Source organism: Lepus europaeus, chromosome 11 (assembly GCF_033115175.1).
Source record: "Lepus europaeus isolate LE1 chromosome 11, mLepTim1.pri, whole genome shotgun sequence".
Taxonomy (NCBI): Eukaryota; Metazoa; Chordata; class Mammalia; order Lagomorpha; family Leporidae; genus Lepus; species Lepus europaeus.
In genome coordinates this window covers 2,132,959-2,151,210 of record NC_084837.1, presented here as the reverse complement: position 1 = coordinate 2,151,210, position 18,252 = coordinate 2,132,959, and the positions used below count along the sequence as shown (strand labels likewise).

General features: G+C 50.6%; 1 protein-coding gene across 7 annotated transcripts in view; it reads left to right on the top strand.

Moving 5' to 3' along the window:
• The window catches only part of AKAP13 (A-kinase anchoring protein 13), a 326,203-nt gene that overhangs the window by 111,710 nt on the left and 196,241 nt on the right, over positions 1–18,252 (top strand). For all 7 annotated transcript variants that reach the window (XM_062204924.1, XM_062204923.1, XM_062204920.1 and 4 more), the window contains exon 4: positions 8,432–8,728. In XM_062204924.1, the coding sequence (XP_062060908.1) occupies positions 8,432–8,728 (297 nt within the window). The remainder of the gene's footprint in view (positions 1–8,431; positions 8,729–18,252) is intronic.

Genomic DNA, 18,252 nt, shown 5'->3' with positions numbered 1-18,252 from the left:
GTCCTATCACTTGCCTTTTTTGTCTTTTTTTTTTTTTTTGCGTGTTTTCTAATTAGTGGCTGAATTAGCATTTCGTTACTGTAACAGGGTACCCGAGGATTAGCATTTCGTTACTGTAACAGGGTACCCGAGGATTAGCATTTCGTTACTGTAACAGGGTACCCGAGGACTAGCATTTCGTTACTGTAACAGGGTACCCGAGGATTAGCATTTCGTTACTGTAACAGGGTACCCGAGGACTAGCATTTCGTTACTATAACAGGGTACCCGAGGATTAGCATTTCGTTACTGTAACAGGGTACCCGAGGATTAGCATTTCGTTACTGTAACAGGGTACCCGAGGACTAGCATTTCGTTACTGTAACAGGGTACCCGAGGACTAGCATTTCGTTACTATAACAGGGTACCCGAGGACTAGCATTTCATTACTATAACAGAGTACCCGAGGACTAGCATTTCGTTACTATAACAGGGTACCTGAGGATTAGCATTTCGTTACTGTAACAGGGTACCCGAGGATTAGCATTTCGTTACTGTAACAGGGTACCCGAGGACTAGCATTTCGTTACTGTAACAGGGTACCTGAGGACTAGCATTTCGTTACTATAACAGGGTACCCGAGGACTAGCATTTCGTTACTATAACAGGGTACCCGAGGACTAGCATTTCATTACTATAACAGAGTACCTGAGGACTAGCATTTCGTTACTATAACAGAGTACCCGAGGTGGCCCAACCTTAAAAAGAAAAGAAGCTTGTTCTGGCTGCTGCGTCTGGAGATGGGAAGACCAGGCCTCACCTGGGCCTTCCTTCTGCAGAGTTTGAAAGGGCTGCAGAACAAGTGACAGGGAGCACAGTGGTCTCAGTGTCTGTGTCTCTGTCTGTGAAACCAGGCGCCAGGTCTCCCACATGGGTGGCAGGAAACCGATCACTTGGGCCCCCACTGCTGCCTCCTGGGTTCGGCATTGGCAGGAGGCCAGAATCAGGAGCGGGAGCCAGGACTCAGTTGCAGGCACTCTGATGTGGGACTTGGGCGTCTTAACCACCGGGCAGAACACCTGCTCCCTTGTTTACTTTTGGAGTTCACTGCAAGGGGTCTTGTTTGCAGGAAAAGAAAGCCCTTGATAAAACCTCACGTGTTTTTATTTTTCATTTATTTCTCAGTCATACAGAAAGGAACTATGAGGAGTAGATTTGTTGGCTGGTGCTGTGGCGTAGCAGGAAGAGTCGCAGCCTGGAACTCTGGCATCCCATACGGCAACTGTTTGTGTCCCAGCTGCTCCACTTCCTCCAGCTCTTTGTTAATGGCCTGGGAAAAGGAGCAGAGGATGCTCAAGTGTTTGGGTCCCTGCCACCCATGTGGGAGACCCAGATGAAGCTCCTGGATCCTGGCTTCGGTCTTGCCTGGTGTTGGCTATTGGGGCCATCTGGGGGACTGAACCAGTAGACGGAAGATCTTGCTCTCTATAACTCTGACTTGCAAAATAAGTACTTTTTTTTTTTTTTTAAAGTAGATTTGTCATTAGGAAATTTGTCATGACAGGTTTTTTTGGGTTTAGCAGAAGATTGGCACCCCGATCTCAGCAGGTGGTCCCATAGTTAGAGCGATATGTGTGTATCGTTTCTCAGGAACCAATACTTTTTATAGAAGCAGGTGTCCAAAGATTACCAAACTGAATAGTATATTTGGAAGTAAGTGGTAGGTCTTTTTTTTTTAGTTTTTTTTTATGGGTCAATTAGTACTTCATAATTTATTTCAATGAAGTAAAACCAATGACAGCATAACATCCAAATATTTCCTGTATGGTTACAAAATAATAATTAAGTTCATTCAGGCTGTAAGCCATTCAGATTGTAGGCTCTTAATACTGGTACTCAGCTCCTGAAAGTGATCAGTTACTTTTTGTTGGACACTTTCTAGCAGATCCCTATTGAAGATACAATATCGTATATTAAAAAACTTACATTCCTGACCCAATGCTTTATTTTTTTAAAATATTTATTTATTTATTTGAAAGTCAGAATTACACACAGAGAGAAGGAGAGTCAGAGAGAGAGGTCTTCCTTCTGTTGGTTCACTCCCCAAATAGCTGCAATGGCCGGAGCTGTGCCAATCCAGAGCCAGGAGCTTCTTCTGGGTCTTCCATGTGGACACAGGGGCCTAAGGACTTGGGCCATGTTCTGCTTTCCCAGGCCACAGCAGAGAGCTGGATTGGAAGTGGAGCAGCTGGGACTTGAACTGGTGCCCATATGGGATGCCGGCACTGCAGGTGGCAGCTTTACCCACTACGCCACAGTGCCGGCCCTGACCCCATGCTTTCAATACATACGGTGGTTATACTGGGAAAACAGACAGACTTGCTGATGGGGACCCAGTGTGTTGTCCACACTGTCCTCTGGTAATGATGAAGGAATTGTGTGTTTTGTGCCCTTGGAGCCCTGAGCGCGGCAACAAGCCCTGGGGTCTGGGGTGTGCTTTAGAATGGGGTGGTGTCCATGAGCGCGAGGTCTGACTCTTTATGGATAAGCACAGGTACGTGTGTACGAATACATGGCATTAAATGTCATGACACAGGAAGTAGAGAAAAATGTCTGAGACTCCTGAGGGGATGATATTTAGAATTAATTAGTCCCTCCCATCCCTGAAATGTACTTGATGCGATTCTTGTGCCCCGCCCCCCCATACGGCCCTCAGGCTGTCGGACACTGAGTGTGGGTCTAAAGGTGGACATTTTCCTGAACCTGGTTAGGGCCACTTCAGAAAGAAGTCCTGCAGCACATCAGAGTGATGTTGAAGCAGTAAGCAGACCATTTCCGTATTTCCCACCGCCAACTTGGGTGTGCCCCTGGGGACACCTGTGGGGTGCGGCTTGGCCAACCCAGCAAGCACTGGTGGTGCTTCTTTTAGATGGCTTTCAAAGTCCCAGCTGTTCATCCTCAAGAGGATGCGTGTGGGGCTTGTCTCACTTCTAGCTGGATGGGCAGGCAGCAACTGTGGACAGCGCTGCAGCAGCTGGATTTCTCTGTGGCACTGGTTGGTCCCCCTGGGGGCAAGTGCTTCACGTGCTGGGATGGAGTGTGCAGGAGGGCACCAACCTGACCTGTGGGCCTGTGGCTGTGCACAGCTGTGGAGGGGGTGGTCTCAGAGGCCCGGGACAGGAAGGTCTTCCCTCTTCCTGGGGCTCCCGTGTGCTGAGTGTTCTTCCCCATTGCCCTTTCTGTTTCCGGTCTGTGGTGCCAGAGGCAGCGGTGAGCTGTGCAGCCGTGTTGAGGTGCTCCTCCGGGAAGCCCTTCCAGAGCTGCCTTGTCCCGAGTGAGCTGACAGGGGCAGCAGTGCTGCCTGCAGGCTCCGGTGCCCAGTATGCAGGTGCTGGGCGCACGGCCCTGTTTGCTCTTTAGATGAGGCTGCCTGCTGGTGTCCTCACTTAGTGCCCTGAGGTTGAACGACTGTCTCGGGTCCCAAACCTGTCTGCTTCGGATTCGGGTTAAGCTTGATGTTTTCCTGACTCCACTGCTAGCTGGCAGCAGCCTGCAGGGTCCCTCCCTGTCCCCCAGCGGGAGCCGACATCTCCCAGCCCTTCGTTTATTTTAGCTGTCTTTTGTAATTGAACTGAACTTGGTAGTGGCAGTTTAAAAGGTGGCGTTGCTGTTTAGGCCACGTTTCTTCAGTTTGTCTCTTTTCCTCCCTCTGTACGTCCTTTGGGATAGCTTTCTCCAGAAGTTCAGAAACGTCACAACTTCCCTTTAGTAAACAAGAAATAAACGAAGATTTTTATTTTCCTTTTTTGTTACCAGGAAATTGAGAGGAATGAAAACCACCATGGAACTAGTTTCAGGTGTTGGTGTTCTTCCTGTTTAGCTTCTGTTTCCAGGCAGAGTTAGATTGTGGTGCTGAAGGAGATTGGACGTGATTCCTTGTGCGTGTGTCTCTGCAGTGTCACTGGCAGTGTCAGTGCCCTGCGTTCTTCATGTACCAGAGCCACCTGGGACTGAGGGGCCTTGCGACCAGCCATGTCTCCAGTGCTGTGTTATATAACCTGTGGGTTAAGAAAACACGGGACATCGCCCCCGCCTTCACCCCTGTGCTTTGTCTGAGAGCCACAGGGCAGGAAGCCTGGTCGTGAGAAGAACCCTGCCAGTCTTGGGTGGTTGGTGCTCCGACAGGTGGGGAGGTGCTGTGTTCCTTGTCAGCGGTGACTCCTCAGTCTGCTGTGTGTCTCAGGAAGCCTGATCCCAGAATCCTTGGTTCTCTACCACTCAGTGGGCTTTTTGAAAGAAGCTTATAGTCATACAAGCAGGTTGGGGATTTATGGTGCATTTGACTTTTGTTGATTGACTTTCTCTTTCAGAGGTGAGAGTTCGCGTTTGAAGTGGAAGTGTTGGGCTGAGAGTTGCATAACTTCTCTGGCTGCTTGTGTTTGGCTTTCTTTAATGCACAGTTTCCTTCAGTTGTTCGCTAGCGGACTTGGCAGTGGGTCACCGTCCCCTGCTAACAGACTCTTCTGCCCGAGCAGAAAGAGGTGAGCACTGTGCTGCTGGCCCCTGATCTCCCTCTCTCTCATTTTCCCACACCGTTCTGGTCAAGTCAGCAGTCGTTTTTGCAATCTAGATAGATTTTGTGCAGATCCTTTAATTCTACACTTTGTGATTCTGAATAAAGCCGTGTTGCTTCCCTGTGGCTCTTTGCTGTGTGTGCAGTAGTGAGTGAGCTTTGCTCTAGTGCATTGTGGCCCCTTCTGCAGTAGGGTCTGGGTTTCTGTTCTCTGCACGGGCTGGGAAGGAGACTGGAAAGAAGGATTTTAGGTTTGTGTAATCTCTCTTCAAAAGTATAGCAAATCTGAATTTTGAAGGCAGAATTCAGTTTGGATCTAAAATTATTTACATCATCCTCATTGAATTGTGAAATTTATGATTTTAGTCTTTATTGACATTTACTCAATTTGCCTTTAAAGGCCTATCAGGAATTCATATGTTAACTGAGTTCTGAACAGATGGTACTGTGCTGTAGTTGCTGGTCAGCTTCGTGGTACAACGATCTTTTCTTTAAAGTGAAAGTAATCTGTCCGATTGAAGTACATACTACCACATCTGTCTACTTTATTTGAAAGTGAAGTGAGGCTGTGTGTATTGTTTTGGGTGATAGTGTTCAAGAAGTCAGGGAGGGGCCGGCGCCGTGGCTTAACAGGCTAATCCTCCGCCTTGCGGCGCTGGCACACCAGGTTCTAGTCCTGGTTGGGGCGCCGGATTCTATCCCGGTTGCCCCTCCTCCAGGCCAGCTCTCTGCTATGGCCCGGGAAGGCAGTGGAGGATGGCCCAAGTGCTTGGGCCCTGCACCCGCATGGGAGACCAGGAGAAGTGCCTGGCTCCTGGCTTTGGATCAGCGAGATGTGCCGGCCGCAGTGGCCATTGGAGGGTGAACCAACGGCAAAAAGGAAGACCTTTCTCTCTGTCTCTCTCTCTCACTGTCCACTCTGCCTGACCAAAAAAAAAAAAAAAGTCGGGGAGGGCCCTTCTAAATGATAGCCCCTCGCTCATAAGGACAGTGGACTGTCTAGACTGAAAGTGCTGTAACAAAGTTTTTTCTTCTTGAACCAACCATCGTGAATGTCCATAATTTTGGGGCATGAGGCTTGAGTTCAAATCCTGATTCTGCTACTTAAGAGCTTTGTTCTTGAACAAGTTCTTGTGTATTTTGTACCTCAGTTTGTCATCTGGAAGTGCAGACCACAGTACTTGCAGCTGCCTAGGGTCCCTCTGAGACGTCAGTGGGTTGTTACTGGGAAAGGCCTGAAGTGGATCATGTGTGGCATAGTGAGTGTTACACAGTGGATGTTAAATACGGAGGACAGGGAAGGTGCGGCTGATTTCTGAGGGCTGCAGGCTCCCTTGCGGCTGCCTCCTCCAAGAACCTTCCTCGCGTTTCCTACAGAGCCCCCCTGCTGGATTTAGCCTGCAGTTGTCTGCCGTCATTGGATGTCCTACGGACCACAACCCCTGGAGGGTGGGCTCTGTTGCACCTGTGGCTGCACCTCTGGCAGGTATCTGGGCGCGGGGGGCTCCCAGCTGTCTGGCTGACAGAACTTGAGTGTCTTGGGACCCTGGGAAAGAGGCCCTTTTTTGCCCGAGAAGCTGCCCCAATGCCACCTGCGCCAGACTCCGTTTCTGATGTTAGGCACATAATCAGGCTGCTGCCCTGCAAAGAGGGCTCATTTTTTTCTAATTTCATTTCATGTGTTAAATTATTATTATTATTATTTTTTAGTTTTGACTTGTAATTGCTTTAGTGTTGTATTTATATTCTTATTAATTGATTTATTTTTTGAGTGACAGAGACAGAGTGAGCGAGTGCAAGCACTCCCGTTTGCTGGTTCACTCCCCAGATGCACACAACAGTCCTGGCTGGCACAGGCTGAAGCTGGGAGCCAGGAGCTCAGTCTCATTCTGCCGCGTGCGTAGCAGGAACCCAGTTACTTGAGCCATCACTGTGCCTCCACATGTGCTCCAGCAGGAAGCCAGTGAGGAGCTGCAGCTGCGTGTCCCGCCCGCGTGCTCTGACAGGAGGCGGGAGCATCTTAACTGGTGTCCTAGCTGTGGGGCTTCGCCTGCCCTGTCCTGTAAGACATTCAGTGTTTCAGCCCTGCGCATGTATTGAGTTGCAGTGTGTGTGTGTGGGCCCTCCCTGCACCCCACCTAGTGGAGGAGACACTGACTGCCGACAGCCTCGTAGAAACTTCTGAATTGGGGTGCAAGGGAGTCAGGTGTCTGTGTGCAGATGCTGGGTGGGTCCTGAGCCTGTGACCTGTACTTGGCAGTCACTTTCCCTGTCCCTCCAAGTGCTGGGCTCCGTTAGGCTCTGACTTAGCTGTGACCCTCCTCATCTCAGAGGCAGTGTGTTCCAAGATCCTTGCTTCGTGATACATTGGGCTGTGTGTCCTTGGGCACCAACCTTGACTCTGCGTAATGGGTTCTGCCTCTTAGTAACTATGTAGCCTCGGGCACACCTTGAAGTTTCGGTTTTCTCGCCTGTAAAATGAGGACAGTTCATGCCTCATAAAGTTGTTATGTGGAGAGAAGGACATGTCCAGTGCATGGCATATGGTAAGCCGTTGATTAGTGAATATTTGTAACCACCCAAGAACTACACAACGGTGAGAGATTTCTTTTGTCACAAGGCTGAAGGGCTTAAGGAGGCTCCCGGGGGAAAAGTATGTACAAAATTCAACTTCCTTATTTGATTGGTCATGTGGAAGCAACGTGGTTTTCCATTTACTTCCTTATTTGTCTGATGGGTCACGTGGAGGCAACATGGTTTTCCCTTCCACAGACAGCAGAAAGCAGACTTTGTTCTGTGTGAGTCTGAAACTTGCTTTGGCCTGGGTCCTGGACTGTAGACCCCAGCCCTCTGCACATTCCCTGGCCGCAGTGTTGATTCAGCGTGGCCGGAGACGCAGAAGTGCTGTGGCGAATTGGGCAAAGCAGGAGGAGACATAACGCAAGCAATAAAGCATTAACTCAGGTTTTCCCTTTTTTCTCATCAGAAAGACATTTTTGAAAGAAGAGAGATGGTGGTAGGAGCAGTGTTCTAGCTAGTTGCGATCAGCATTTGAAAGTTGAAGAAAAACAGTGTTATGTTTTCTGAAGTACCTTCGGCTTATTAGAAATCCTTAATTCTGCGAGGCTAGAAGCCTGAAAGAAGTCCTTAGTTTGCAGAAGTGCGTGCCCACAGAGAAGTGGTCCAGGCCAAGCCTTTGGAGGTCACAGCCTACGAGGTGCCTGCAGGGCTATGCAGCGGGCACCAGCCCGTCCCTGGCTGTTTGCTTTTCCTGGGTGGGGCTTCCAGCCTCTGCTTATGTCGCATCAGGGTGACCAGGGACTTCATTTAAGTCCTTACATTTATATTAATGGTTGAGATGGGGAAGAATGTGTATCAGAGAACAAAAATTATGGTTATTTGTTGTTTAGGCCAGAGATTGCTAATCACAGTGAAACAGCAGCAAGTGGTTGTGTAGTTCATAGTGTCTTCTGTGCTGTGGTGACGAGGCAAGGAGCCAGGCCCTGCGACACTGCTCTCTGTACGCTGGGTGGTTGGCGGCTCAGTGTGGATTCAGTTGCCCTGTGCCTGAACCGTCTAGGACCCTGGACGTCTCAGTCTTCAGTTTGTTCAATTGAGCAGAAGTGGTTGACATTCCTAGCCTGTTCTGGGCCATGGGTACCACGTTACAGTCATGGAGCAAGCTGGGGTACAAAGTTGTTTGCTCTTTGTTAAGGGGACTCATTCACATTTGCAAATGAAAATGCTATTGGTGCTCAGAGTTAGGATGGGTTTCTTTCGGGAGGAGAAATTTATGTCTAGTGGAAAAGGAGCTAACAGAACTCTGCCCTGTTCTGCCGTCACTGGGGATGCTAATGCTGTTTGCTTTGTTTTCTCCAGGCCACGACTGCTGTGAGACCGTGAAGGTGCTGCTCTGTGCCTCCAGAGGGGGCCTCCCCGTGTCTGTGGTGGCCGAACAAGACTTCCGCTTCGTCCAGGATGAGGCCTATGATGCAGCCCAGTTCCTGGCAACCAGCGCTGGGAACCAGCAGGCCCTGAACTTCACCCGCTTCCTGGACCGGTCAGGGCCGCCGTCTGGGGATGTGAACTCCCTTGATGAGAAGGTTGCGCTGGCGTTCAGACACCTGAAGCTGCCCGCCGAGTGGAATGTGTTGGGGACAGATGAAGCTTTGCATGGTAAGAAGTTCTGTGACTCACAAACAAACCTTGTGTTTGGAAGCTTCTGTGTTTTCGTCTTTGTAGTCTTTATAGTCAGACCTTCCGTGGTGGCTGAGTACTCCTTACCCTTACTGTAGCAAAGTGGCCTTGATGGACAGGTCCTGGCCCATCCTCACAGTGAGATGCTGAGAGACAGAACACCCAAGAAGAGAGTGGAGTGTCCGCTTCTAGAGCCTGGATTGCCTGCATGATCTTTGAAGCACATCAGGTGGCCCAGGAATTAGAAGAGTAACTCTGGGGTTCAGATTTCAAAGACAAGGTTTTCATTATTTTGTCCTGAAGTTCCCTACAGATTGCCTGGGTTTAGAGGAAGAAAAAGATTGGAGTGTGATGGGAGGATGGGCTCCAAGGAACTGTCCACTTTTTTTTTTTTTTTTTTTAATTTGACAGGTTGAGTTATAGACGGTGAGAGAGAGAGAGAGAGAGAAAGAGAGAAAGGTCTTCCTTTCGTTGGTTCACTCCCCAAATGGCTGCTACAGCCGGTGCTGCGCCGATCCAAAGCCAGGAGCCAGGTGCTTCCTCCTGGTCTCCCATGTGGGTACAGGAGCCCAGATACTTGGGCCATCTTCCACTGTCTTCCTGGGCCACAGCAGAGAACTGGACTGGAAGAGGGGCAACCGGGACTAGAACCCAGCGCCTATATGGGATGCCAGCACTGCAGGCCGAGGATTAACCAAGTGAGCCACAGCCCTGGCCCGGAACCGTGGTCCACTTTAGCAGGGTGGTTTCACTGCTGCTGGTTTTGACTTCTGGCTCTCCATACGAAAGTTCATTGCAGAAAGGACTCCACCAATTTAAAGTAGATCCCAGTACAAAATAAGAGTGGGGATAAGAGAGGGAAGAGGAAGTTAGTAACTATAAAGCTGTATAGTTCTGCGTACATTTCTGTGGACTTAGTTCTAAGTGTACAGTTTAAAAAACAAGCCATGGAACCCTAAATCTTATTAAGCTGGGTTGTAAAAATGCCATCTAAAATATTAAGGTGATCATATCAAGTGTTAAAGTGATCATAAAGATAGGATTATGTATTAAAGGGTTCATATAAATAAAATCAAGTGTCTGGTAATAATAATAGAATTATAAAGGAGAGATTGTTCCAGTGCGGGAAGCAGTCCACCAGCCGATGCATAGAATGACAGTCATTCTAAATAGCACTCTGATGTCAGAGTCAACCCTTAAGGCATTCTGGTCTGGTTGAAAAGCCCATCAGAGCATTTTAGGCATGGAAAGCCAATACACTGTGGCAAAAATGTCCTACATGAAGGATCTCTGTGAGTGAGACCCCAGTGGAAAGAAGGGATCATCAAAGAAGGAGGTACTTTTCTCTGAAAGGAGGAGAGAGCTTCCACTTTTCTTGCGGCCTTGTCTAAATACTGATGGAGATTGTGGACTCAAAAGTCTTCCATGGCCTTGGCAACTCTTGTCAACAGCCTCTGGTGATCACTGACATCATATGTAAGAGTATTAATTGTTAAATTAATAACAGTAGTCACTGTGCACTTACTTCCCATGCGGGACCTCTGTTCTCATTGAGTTGTATTATGAGAATTAACTGTAAAACTTGTTCTCAAGCAGTTGTTTTTTTTTGTGTGTGTGTGTGTTTGTGTGCAAATTGCTGAAATCTTTACTTGGTATAGAGTTAGTCTTCTGTGTATAAAATTATTTGAAAATGAATCTTAATGGAGCAATAGGGCTGGGAATGGGAGAGGAGGGAGGAGGTGGGATGAAGGAATCCCTGTGTTCCTAAAGTTGCACTTGAGAAATTTATTCTCATTGAATGAAAGGTTTCTTTGGGGGAGAGGGAAGGACTCCACTTTATACATAAATGTTTTCCACATAATTATTTTTTGTAACCAAGGACATCTGGATGTCATGATTTTATTTTATTATATTGCTGTATAAAGTTACATAATGAAGTAAAATCTCTACTGTGGCTCAGTAAAGAACATCCTGTTTCCCTTCTGAGTTCTGATGCAGTTGAAAGATCGAGGAGTCAGATTGCAATCAAAATGTTTACTTTTCTTCTTCTTCTTCTTTTTTTAATCCCAGTGACAGAGAAGAAGACGGACAGAAAGAGATTTTCTATTTGCTTGTTCACTCTCCAAAAGCCTACAGCAGCCAGGGCTAGGTCAGGCTGAAGCCAGGAGACAGGAGCTCCATCCAAGTCTGCCTCGTGGATGGCAGGAGTCCCGGAACTTGGGCCATCATCTGTTGCCTTCCAGGCGTGTTAGGCAGAAGGCTGGATTGGATGTATGGAGCAGCTGGGGCATGAACCAGGCACTCTGAGGTGGGATGCAGGCATCTCAGTGGCTACTGAACCTACTGCACCACAACACCTGCCCCCAAAATGTTTACTTCATCGGTGGACATTTGGCCTACTGGTTAAGCAGGTGCATCCCATGTTGATGATGTGCCTGGATCAGAGTCCTGTTACTACTCTTCATTCCAGCTTCCTGCTGCTACAGACCCTGGGAGACAGCAGGTGATGGCACACATGGTTAGGTCCCTGCCATCCACAAGCGGGTCCTGGATTGAGTTTCCGGCTCCTGGCTCTAGGCATTTGGGGAGTGACTTAGTGGATGGGAGGTACCTATTTGTGTCTGTCTCTCAAGTTTTTAAAATGTTTGCTTGTTTTTAAAAAAGCCTAAGTGACAGAGCGGGAGAGACAGAGAAAGAGATCTTCCATCTGCTGGTTCACTCCCCAAATGATTGCAGTGTTTGGGGCTGGGCCAAGCCAAAACCAGGAACCAGAAACTCCATCCTGTAAGTAGTAGGGCCATCTCTGCTGCTTTCCCAGGCACCTTGGCAGGGAGCTGAATGGGAGCAGCACATTGTCCCTGAAGAGCTCCTTCTTGCCGTGGGCAGTGACGGGTGGTGGCACGGTCTTTGCCCTGTGCTTGCCCGTCACAGGCGCTGCAGGTTTCTGAAAGGAGGCGCTGTGAAGTGAGCGTGGTGCTTGCAACAATGACAGCCAAGTAGGGCACCTTGTTACCGCGCAGGAGCACCTGCTCTCAAGAGCTGGGGTGTTCACAGGTGCCCAGCCCAGTACTTGCTCAGAGGGATCTGGGAAGATTTATGGATAATCCTCCTCCTCTTTGTTTACATTAGGTGCTTTTAAACATTGTTTCAGGTCAGTGACTCCTTTGAAAATTGCTCTACCTTCTCAGGAGAAAAATGCATACAGGTGACCATCTGCAAGCATGTTCTTACAGCAGATCTCTTGGTCAACCCTGCCTCAGACATGGACCTGGAGTTGTGCCCTTGGTTCAGATCCGATGCTGTAAAATGGGGAAGGCGTGAGCGGAATGCCTTCCTGTCACTCAGCCTCTTCCTTGTGAAATGACATCAGTGTCTTGTGATAGTGTGGCTAGTTTGCAAGCTCTGGTTCTGAACGTACCTATGACCAGTGTCCAGTAACCTCTCAGGTACAAAGCCAGAGAGGGTGTGGCAGCTCAGGGCAGTGTGAGGGCGTTGTCTGTGTTTGTCCTTCCTGGTGCTCTAACCCTGGGTAGGAAAGCCTCTGCTCCGTGCTTGTCGCCACATCCTGTCTTCAGCGTAGCTAGGAGGTGTCCTCCTGTGGGTGGAGGGAGAGGTAGGCGGGCACGGCCTCCTGCTCTGGGCTTCCCAGGTCTCCCCCTGGCTGCTAAGGGTGGGAACTGGTGAAGCAGACTCTTTTCCCAGAAGACCCTGGTGCAGTAGTGATTAGCGTAACTCACAGGCGACTTGCTCCACAGAAAACAAGGAGGAGCTTCTTGGGGGAAAGTGGTGGAGAGAGGGCTGCAGGTTTGAGAGCCCCGCCAGCCTGGTCTCTCGTGCCACACATCTGACGCTGCTCTGTGGCCACGGCTGTCTGGAGAGCAGTGCCCACCTCCCTTGTAGAGTGCTCAGGGAAGGGTTTCCTTAGCTACCATTATGTACTGTTTTCAGCTGTCATCACTACCAAAAATAAAAGAATAGACTATAAAAAGACTGCTAGTGTTTTTTTTTCTGGGCCATGGATTAATACCATCTTGTGCAGGACGGGCAGGGACAGTAGCGGCAGGGCATTGGTTCCTGGAGGCTCCATTGCTTCCCAAAACTTGGCCCTGTTGTGAGCAGAAAAGTCTCACTTTTCCAAGAGCCCGTTTTCTCCAGTGGCCTGCTGAGTGTCTTCCTTCCCTATGCAGGGTCGTGTGGGGAGATGAGTCCCACTAGGACTCACACAGAGTTTTGGCATGGATTGACAGGTAGGAAAGTCCACGCCATCCTTTGTGGTTGTGCGGCTCCCAGAATTCGAGTGGTTTTGTTGTCTGAGGCGGCTGATGGGTTGGAAAAGGCAGAGCCTTGTGGGAGGTGCACAACGCTGCCTGCCTGCTGATCTTTCTGCCCATCTGAGAGTGCAGGTGGAAGTGAGGCCTACGTGGAGGCCTTTCCCAGGCTGGTTAAAGGGGCAGCTCTGCGGGTGGAAGTGAGGCCTGCATGGAGGCCTTTCCCAGGCTGGTTAAAGGGGCAGCTGCACAGTGGGGTCCTGTGGTGTAGCATCACAGCCTGAAGGACAGGGAGAGCATCAAGAGTATTCAGATGGACCACTCTCTACTCGTGATTTTCCTTAAGAAACCAAAGAGAAACTGAGATGAGATTTTCCATTTGTCTTTTAAATGATTGAAGAAATCAGATCTGTTATGAAAGTAGAGAGGAAGCAGCAGGGAGAAGATGGGTTTAATGAGGGCATCAGTCAGGGAGCAGCAGGAAACTGTCAGACTGGCTGTGTGGGTTGTGGGGCTGGGCTGAGCAAGTGCGAGACTCACAGGGCAGGAGGGAAGGTCTCGGCAGCGCTGTTGTCTGCACACGGTTGGGAGGAGGCCCTCTGGGAGCGGCAGGCTGTCCATGGCGGACTCGCTGCTTCCAGAGCCTTCCGTCTGCCCAGGGTAGCCACCCTGCTTCATGAGCTGCTTAGGGACTTCCCGTATAGCTGCAACACAGCTGTCATGGTGCGGGCACGTCATGTCCGGAGGAGCCTCACCTGCTGGCTTCTGAGCGGTGCATGGCCTTCTTGTTGGACTCTGCCCATCTTGAGCTCCTGCTGCCAAGCTGACTCAGCAAGTACAAGACGAAAGGGCAGGGGGACTGCAGAGGCCGTGCCTTAGAGAGGCGTGCCAGTGAGTCTGGAATCAGCCAGCCTCCAGAGTCCCATTTCTGGGTCAGTCAGTGCGTTATTAGCGCTTCTGGTTTGGTAAGGCTGTGCCCATGCTTGTGAGTGACTGCAGGCACCAGTAGATGGTGATATTGGATCTTTGTGGGGTTCTCCCTTGCCCACCTTCTCAGCGGTATTGACTATCAAAGTTTGTACCAGTATATGTAATTGTGTCTTCTGGGGCATTCCGTTTTTTCCAGCCGTGTGCCTCTATTTGATCATCCTGAACATTGGTGTGTGTGTGTGTGTGTGTGTGTGTGTGTGTGTGAGAGAGAGAGAGAGAGAGAGAGAGAGAGAGATTCTATAGGGAAAATATAAAATAAGAAACAGATTTTTCTGCCAAGGAAATTTACTTTGGAAATGGGGAGAATGGATTAATACACAGGTGACACTGGGCAGTGCAGATCCGTGTAAAATCCCAGCTTCAGGCATGCTTTCAGTCCCGTTGTGGTTGTCACACTTAGCGGCACCTGAGGGTTGCTGAGTGAGGAAAACCCGCAGCCTGAGAGCCTGAGTGTGCTCAGTGGAGGCATCGAGGCCTGAACGTGAGAGGAGAGGCAGGCAAGACTCCAGGGCAGCCTCAAGTCCCAGGATGGTGCAGGCACAGCCTCGGGGCTCGCTGGGTGTCAGCGGTGGTCTACGGTGGCATTAGATCCTGTTGTCACAGATTGGGCACAAGCAGATGGTTGACATAGAGATTGATGCTAGTCAACCTAGAAGGTGATTTTGAAGACCAGGAGGACAGGGTAGAGAGCAGGGAGGGGAACCAGTACTTAGTGAGTACCCATTCCCGCCAGGCACTGCGCTGGCGTTTCACCTGCCTCCTCACGTTGGCCGTGGGAACGCTGGGAGGGAGGGAGGTCAGCAGAGTCGTCCAGGTCACCAGCTGGTCAGTGCCACGGCAGAGCAGAGTTGTCTGGCTCGGCAGCACCTCTCTTCTCCCCACTTGGACTCATTAACACCACGAAGGAGCCTTCGTTCCAAGTGAGTTACACGCAGGCCTGCGTTTTCCTCTCTGAAGGCATCAGTGCATTGTCTTCGTTTTCCTTACCCCCGAAGACCCCTTTCCTTCTCTCTTTAAACAAAGAGCTGACAGTGCCAGCTGTTTGATTGCCCTTAATGTGAAGGAGTTGAAAAGAGCTGTGGGTACCTAACAGGCAGAACCTGTTCTTAGTGTGTGACTGGCCAGCTCCTGTTTGTGTTCTGTTGACAGTAATTAAACCCCTCAGCGCACACCCATCTGGGTGTGACAGCTCTTCCTCCTGCATCCCCCTGTAGTGGGGCTGGGTACACTTCCACAGTCACTCTGTTTCTTCCTCGTTCAGGAGAAGTGTGTGAGAGGGGCACTCTTAGACACTGCCTGGTGAGATTGGCCGAAGGGTGCATGACGTCAGAACGCAGAAATGGAGGGCTTTCCTGTGGGAGTGGCTGACGGGTGTATGACATCAGAACCCAGAAATGGAGGGCTTTCCTGTGGGAGTGGCTGACGGGTGCATGACGTCAGAACGCAGAAATGGAGGGCTTTCCTGTGGGAGTGGCTGACGGGTGCATGACGTCAGAACGCAGAAATGGAGGGCTTTCCTGTGGGAGTGGCTGACGGGTGTATGACGCCAGAACCCAGAAATGGAGGGCTTTCCTGTGGGAGTGGCTGACGGTGTATGAACTCAGAATACAGAAATGGCGTGCTTTATGTGGGAGTGGCTGACGGGTGTATGACGTCAGAACGCAGAAATGGCGTGCTTTATGTGGGAGTGGCTGACGGGTGTATGACGTCAGAACGCAGAAATGGAGGGCTTTCCTGTGGGAGTGGCTGACGGGTGTATGACGTCAGAACGCAGAAATGGAGGGCTTTCCTGTGGGAGTGGCTGACGGTGTATGACGTCAGAACGCAGAAATGGAGGGCTTTCCTGTGGGAGTGGCTGACGGGTGCATGACGCCAGAACCCAGAAATGGAGGGCTTTCCTGTGGGAGTGGCTGACGGTGTATGAACTCAATATACAGAAATGGAGGGCTTTCCTGTGGGAGTGGCTGACGGGTGTATGACATCAGAACCCAGAAATGGAGGGCTTTCCTGTGGGAGTGGCTGACGGGTGTATGACGTCAGAACGCAGAAATGGAGGGCTTTCCTGTGGGAGTGGCTGACGGGTGTATGACGTCAGAACGCGGAAATGGAGGGCTTTCCTGTGGGAGTGGCTGACGGTGTATGAACTCAGTATACAGAAATGGAGGGCTTTCCTGTGGGAGTGGCTGACGGGTGTATGACGTCAGAACGCAGAAATGGAGGGCTTTCCTGTGGGAGTGGCTGACGGGTGTATGACATCAGAACCCAGAAATGGAGGGCTTTCCTGTGGGAGTGGCTGACGGGTGTCTGACATCAGAACCCAGAAATGGAGGGCTTTCCTGTGGGAGTGGCTGACGGGTGTATGAACTCAGAACGCAGAAATGGAGGGCTTTCCTGTGGGAGTGGCTGACGGGTGTATGACGTCAGAACGCAGAAATGGAGGGCTTTCCTGTGGGAGTGGCTGACGGGTGTATGACGTCAGAACGCAGAAATGGAGGGCTTTCCTGTGGGAGTGGCTGACGGGTGTATGACGTCAGAACGCAGAAATGGAGGGCTTTCCTGTGGGAGTGGCTGACGGGTGTATGACGCCAGAACCCAGAAATGGAGGGCTTTCCTGTGGGAGTGGCTGACGGGTGTATGAACTCAGAATACAGAAATGGCGTGCTTTATGTGGGAGTGGCTGACGGTGTATGAACTCAGTATACAGAAATGGAGGGCTTTCCTGTGGGAGTGGCTGACGGGTTTATGACGTCAGAACCCAGAAATGGAGGGCTTTCCTGTGGGAGTGGCTGACGGGTGTATGACGTCAGAACGCGGAAATGGAGGGCTTTCCTGTGGGAGTGGCTGACGGGTGTATGACGCCAGAACCCAGAAATGGAGGGCTTTCCTGTGGGAGTGGCTGACGGGTGCATGACGTCAGAACGCAGAAATGGAGGGCTTTCCTGTGGGAGTGGCTGACGGGTGTATGACGTCAGAACGCAGAAATGGAGGGCTTTCCTGTGGGAGTGGCTGACGGGTGTATGAACTCAGAACGCAGAAATGGAGGGCTTTCCTGTGGGAGTGGCTGACGGGTGTATGACGTCAGAACGCAGAAATGGAGGGCTTTCCTGTGGGAGTGGCTGACGGTGTATGAACTCAGTATACAGAAATGGAGGGCTTTCCTGTGGGAGTGGCTGACGGGTGTATGACGTCAGAACGCAGAAATGGAGGGCTTTCCTGTGGGAGTGGCTGACGGGTGTATGACGTCAGAACGCAGAAATGGAGGGCTTTCCTGTGGGGAGTGGCTGACGGGTGTATGACGTCAGAACGCAGAAATGGAGGGCTTTCCTGTGGGAGTGGCTGACGGTGTATGAACTCAGTATACAGAAATGGAGGGCTTTCCTGTGGGAGTGGCTGACGGGTGTATGACGTCAGAACGCAGAAATGGAGGGCTTTCCTGTGGGAGTGGCTGACGGGTGTATTAACTCAGTATACAGAAATGGAGGGCTTTCCTGTGGGAGTGGCTGACGGTGTATGACGTCAGAACGCAGAAATGGAGGGCTTTCCTGTGGGAGTGGCTGACGGGTGTATGACGTCAGAACGCGGAAATGGAGGGCTTTCCTGTGGGGAGTGGCTGACGGGTGTATGACGTCAGAACGCAGAAATGGAGGGCTTTCCTGTGGGAGTGGCTGACGGGTGTATTAACTCAGTATACAGAAATGGAGGGCTTTCCTGTGGGAGTGGCTGACGGTGTATGAACTCAGTATACAGAAATGGAGGGCTTTCCTGTGGGAGTGGCTGACGGTGTATGACGTCAGAACGCAGAAATGGAGGGCTTTCCTGTGGAAGGTCTTGCTTCCCATGCTGTTTCCTTGCTTCATTTTGCTCTCCTGTCGAGGTGACCTTGCTAGCGTGATGAAGAGGTTCCTGAGGTGTTGAGCTGCACTTCGGGGCCTCGGGCAGGTGAGGTGGGTGTGGCTGACTGCTCCTCTGTTGGTGTGCAGGAGGAGGTGGTGTGGCTGACTCCTCTGTTGGTGTGCAGGAGGAGGTGGTGTGGTGACTGCTCCTCTGTTGGTGTGCAGGAGGAGGTGGTGTGGTGACTGCTCCTCTGTTGGTGTGCAGGAGGAGGTGGTGTGGTGACTGCTCCTCTGTTGGTGTGCAGGAGGAGGTGGTGTGGCTGACTCCTCTGTTGGTGTGCAGGTGGAGGTGGTGTGGCTGACTGCTCCTCTGTTGGTGTGCAGGTGGAGGTGGTGTGGCTGACTGCTCCTC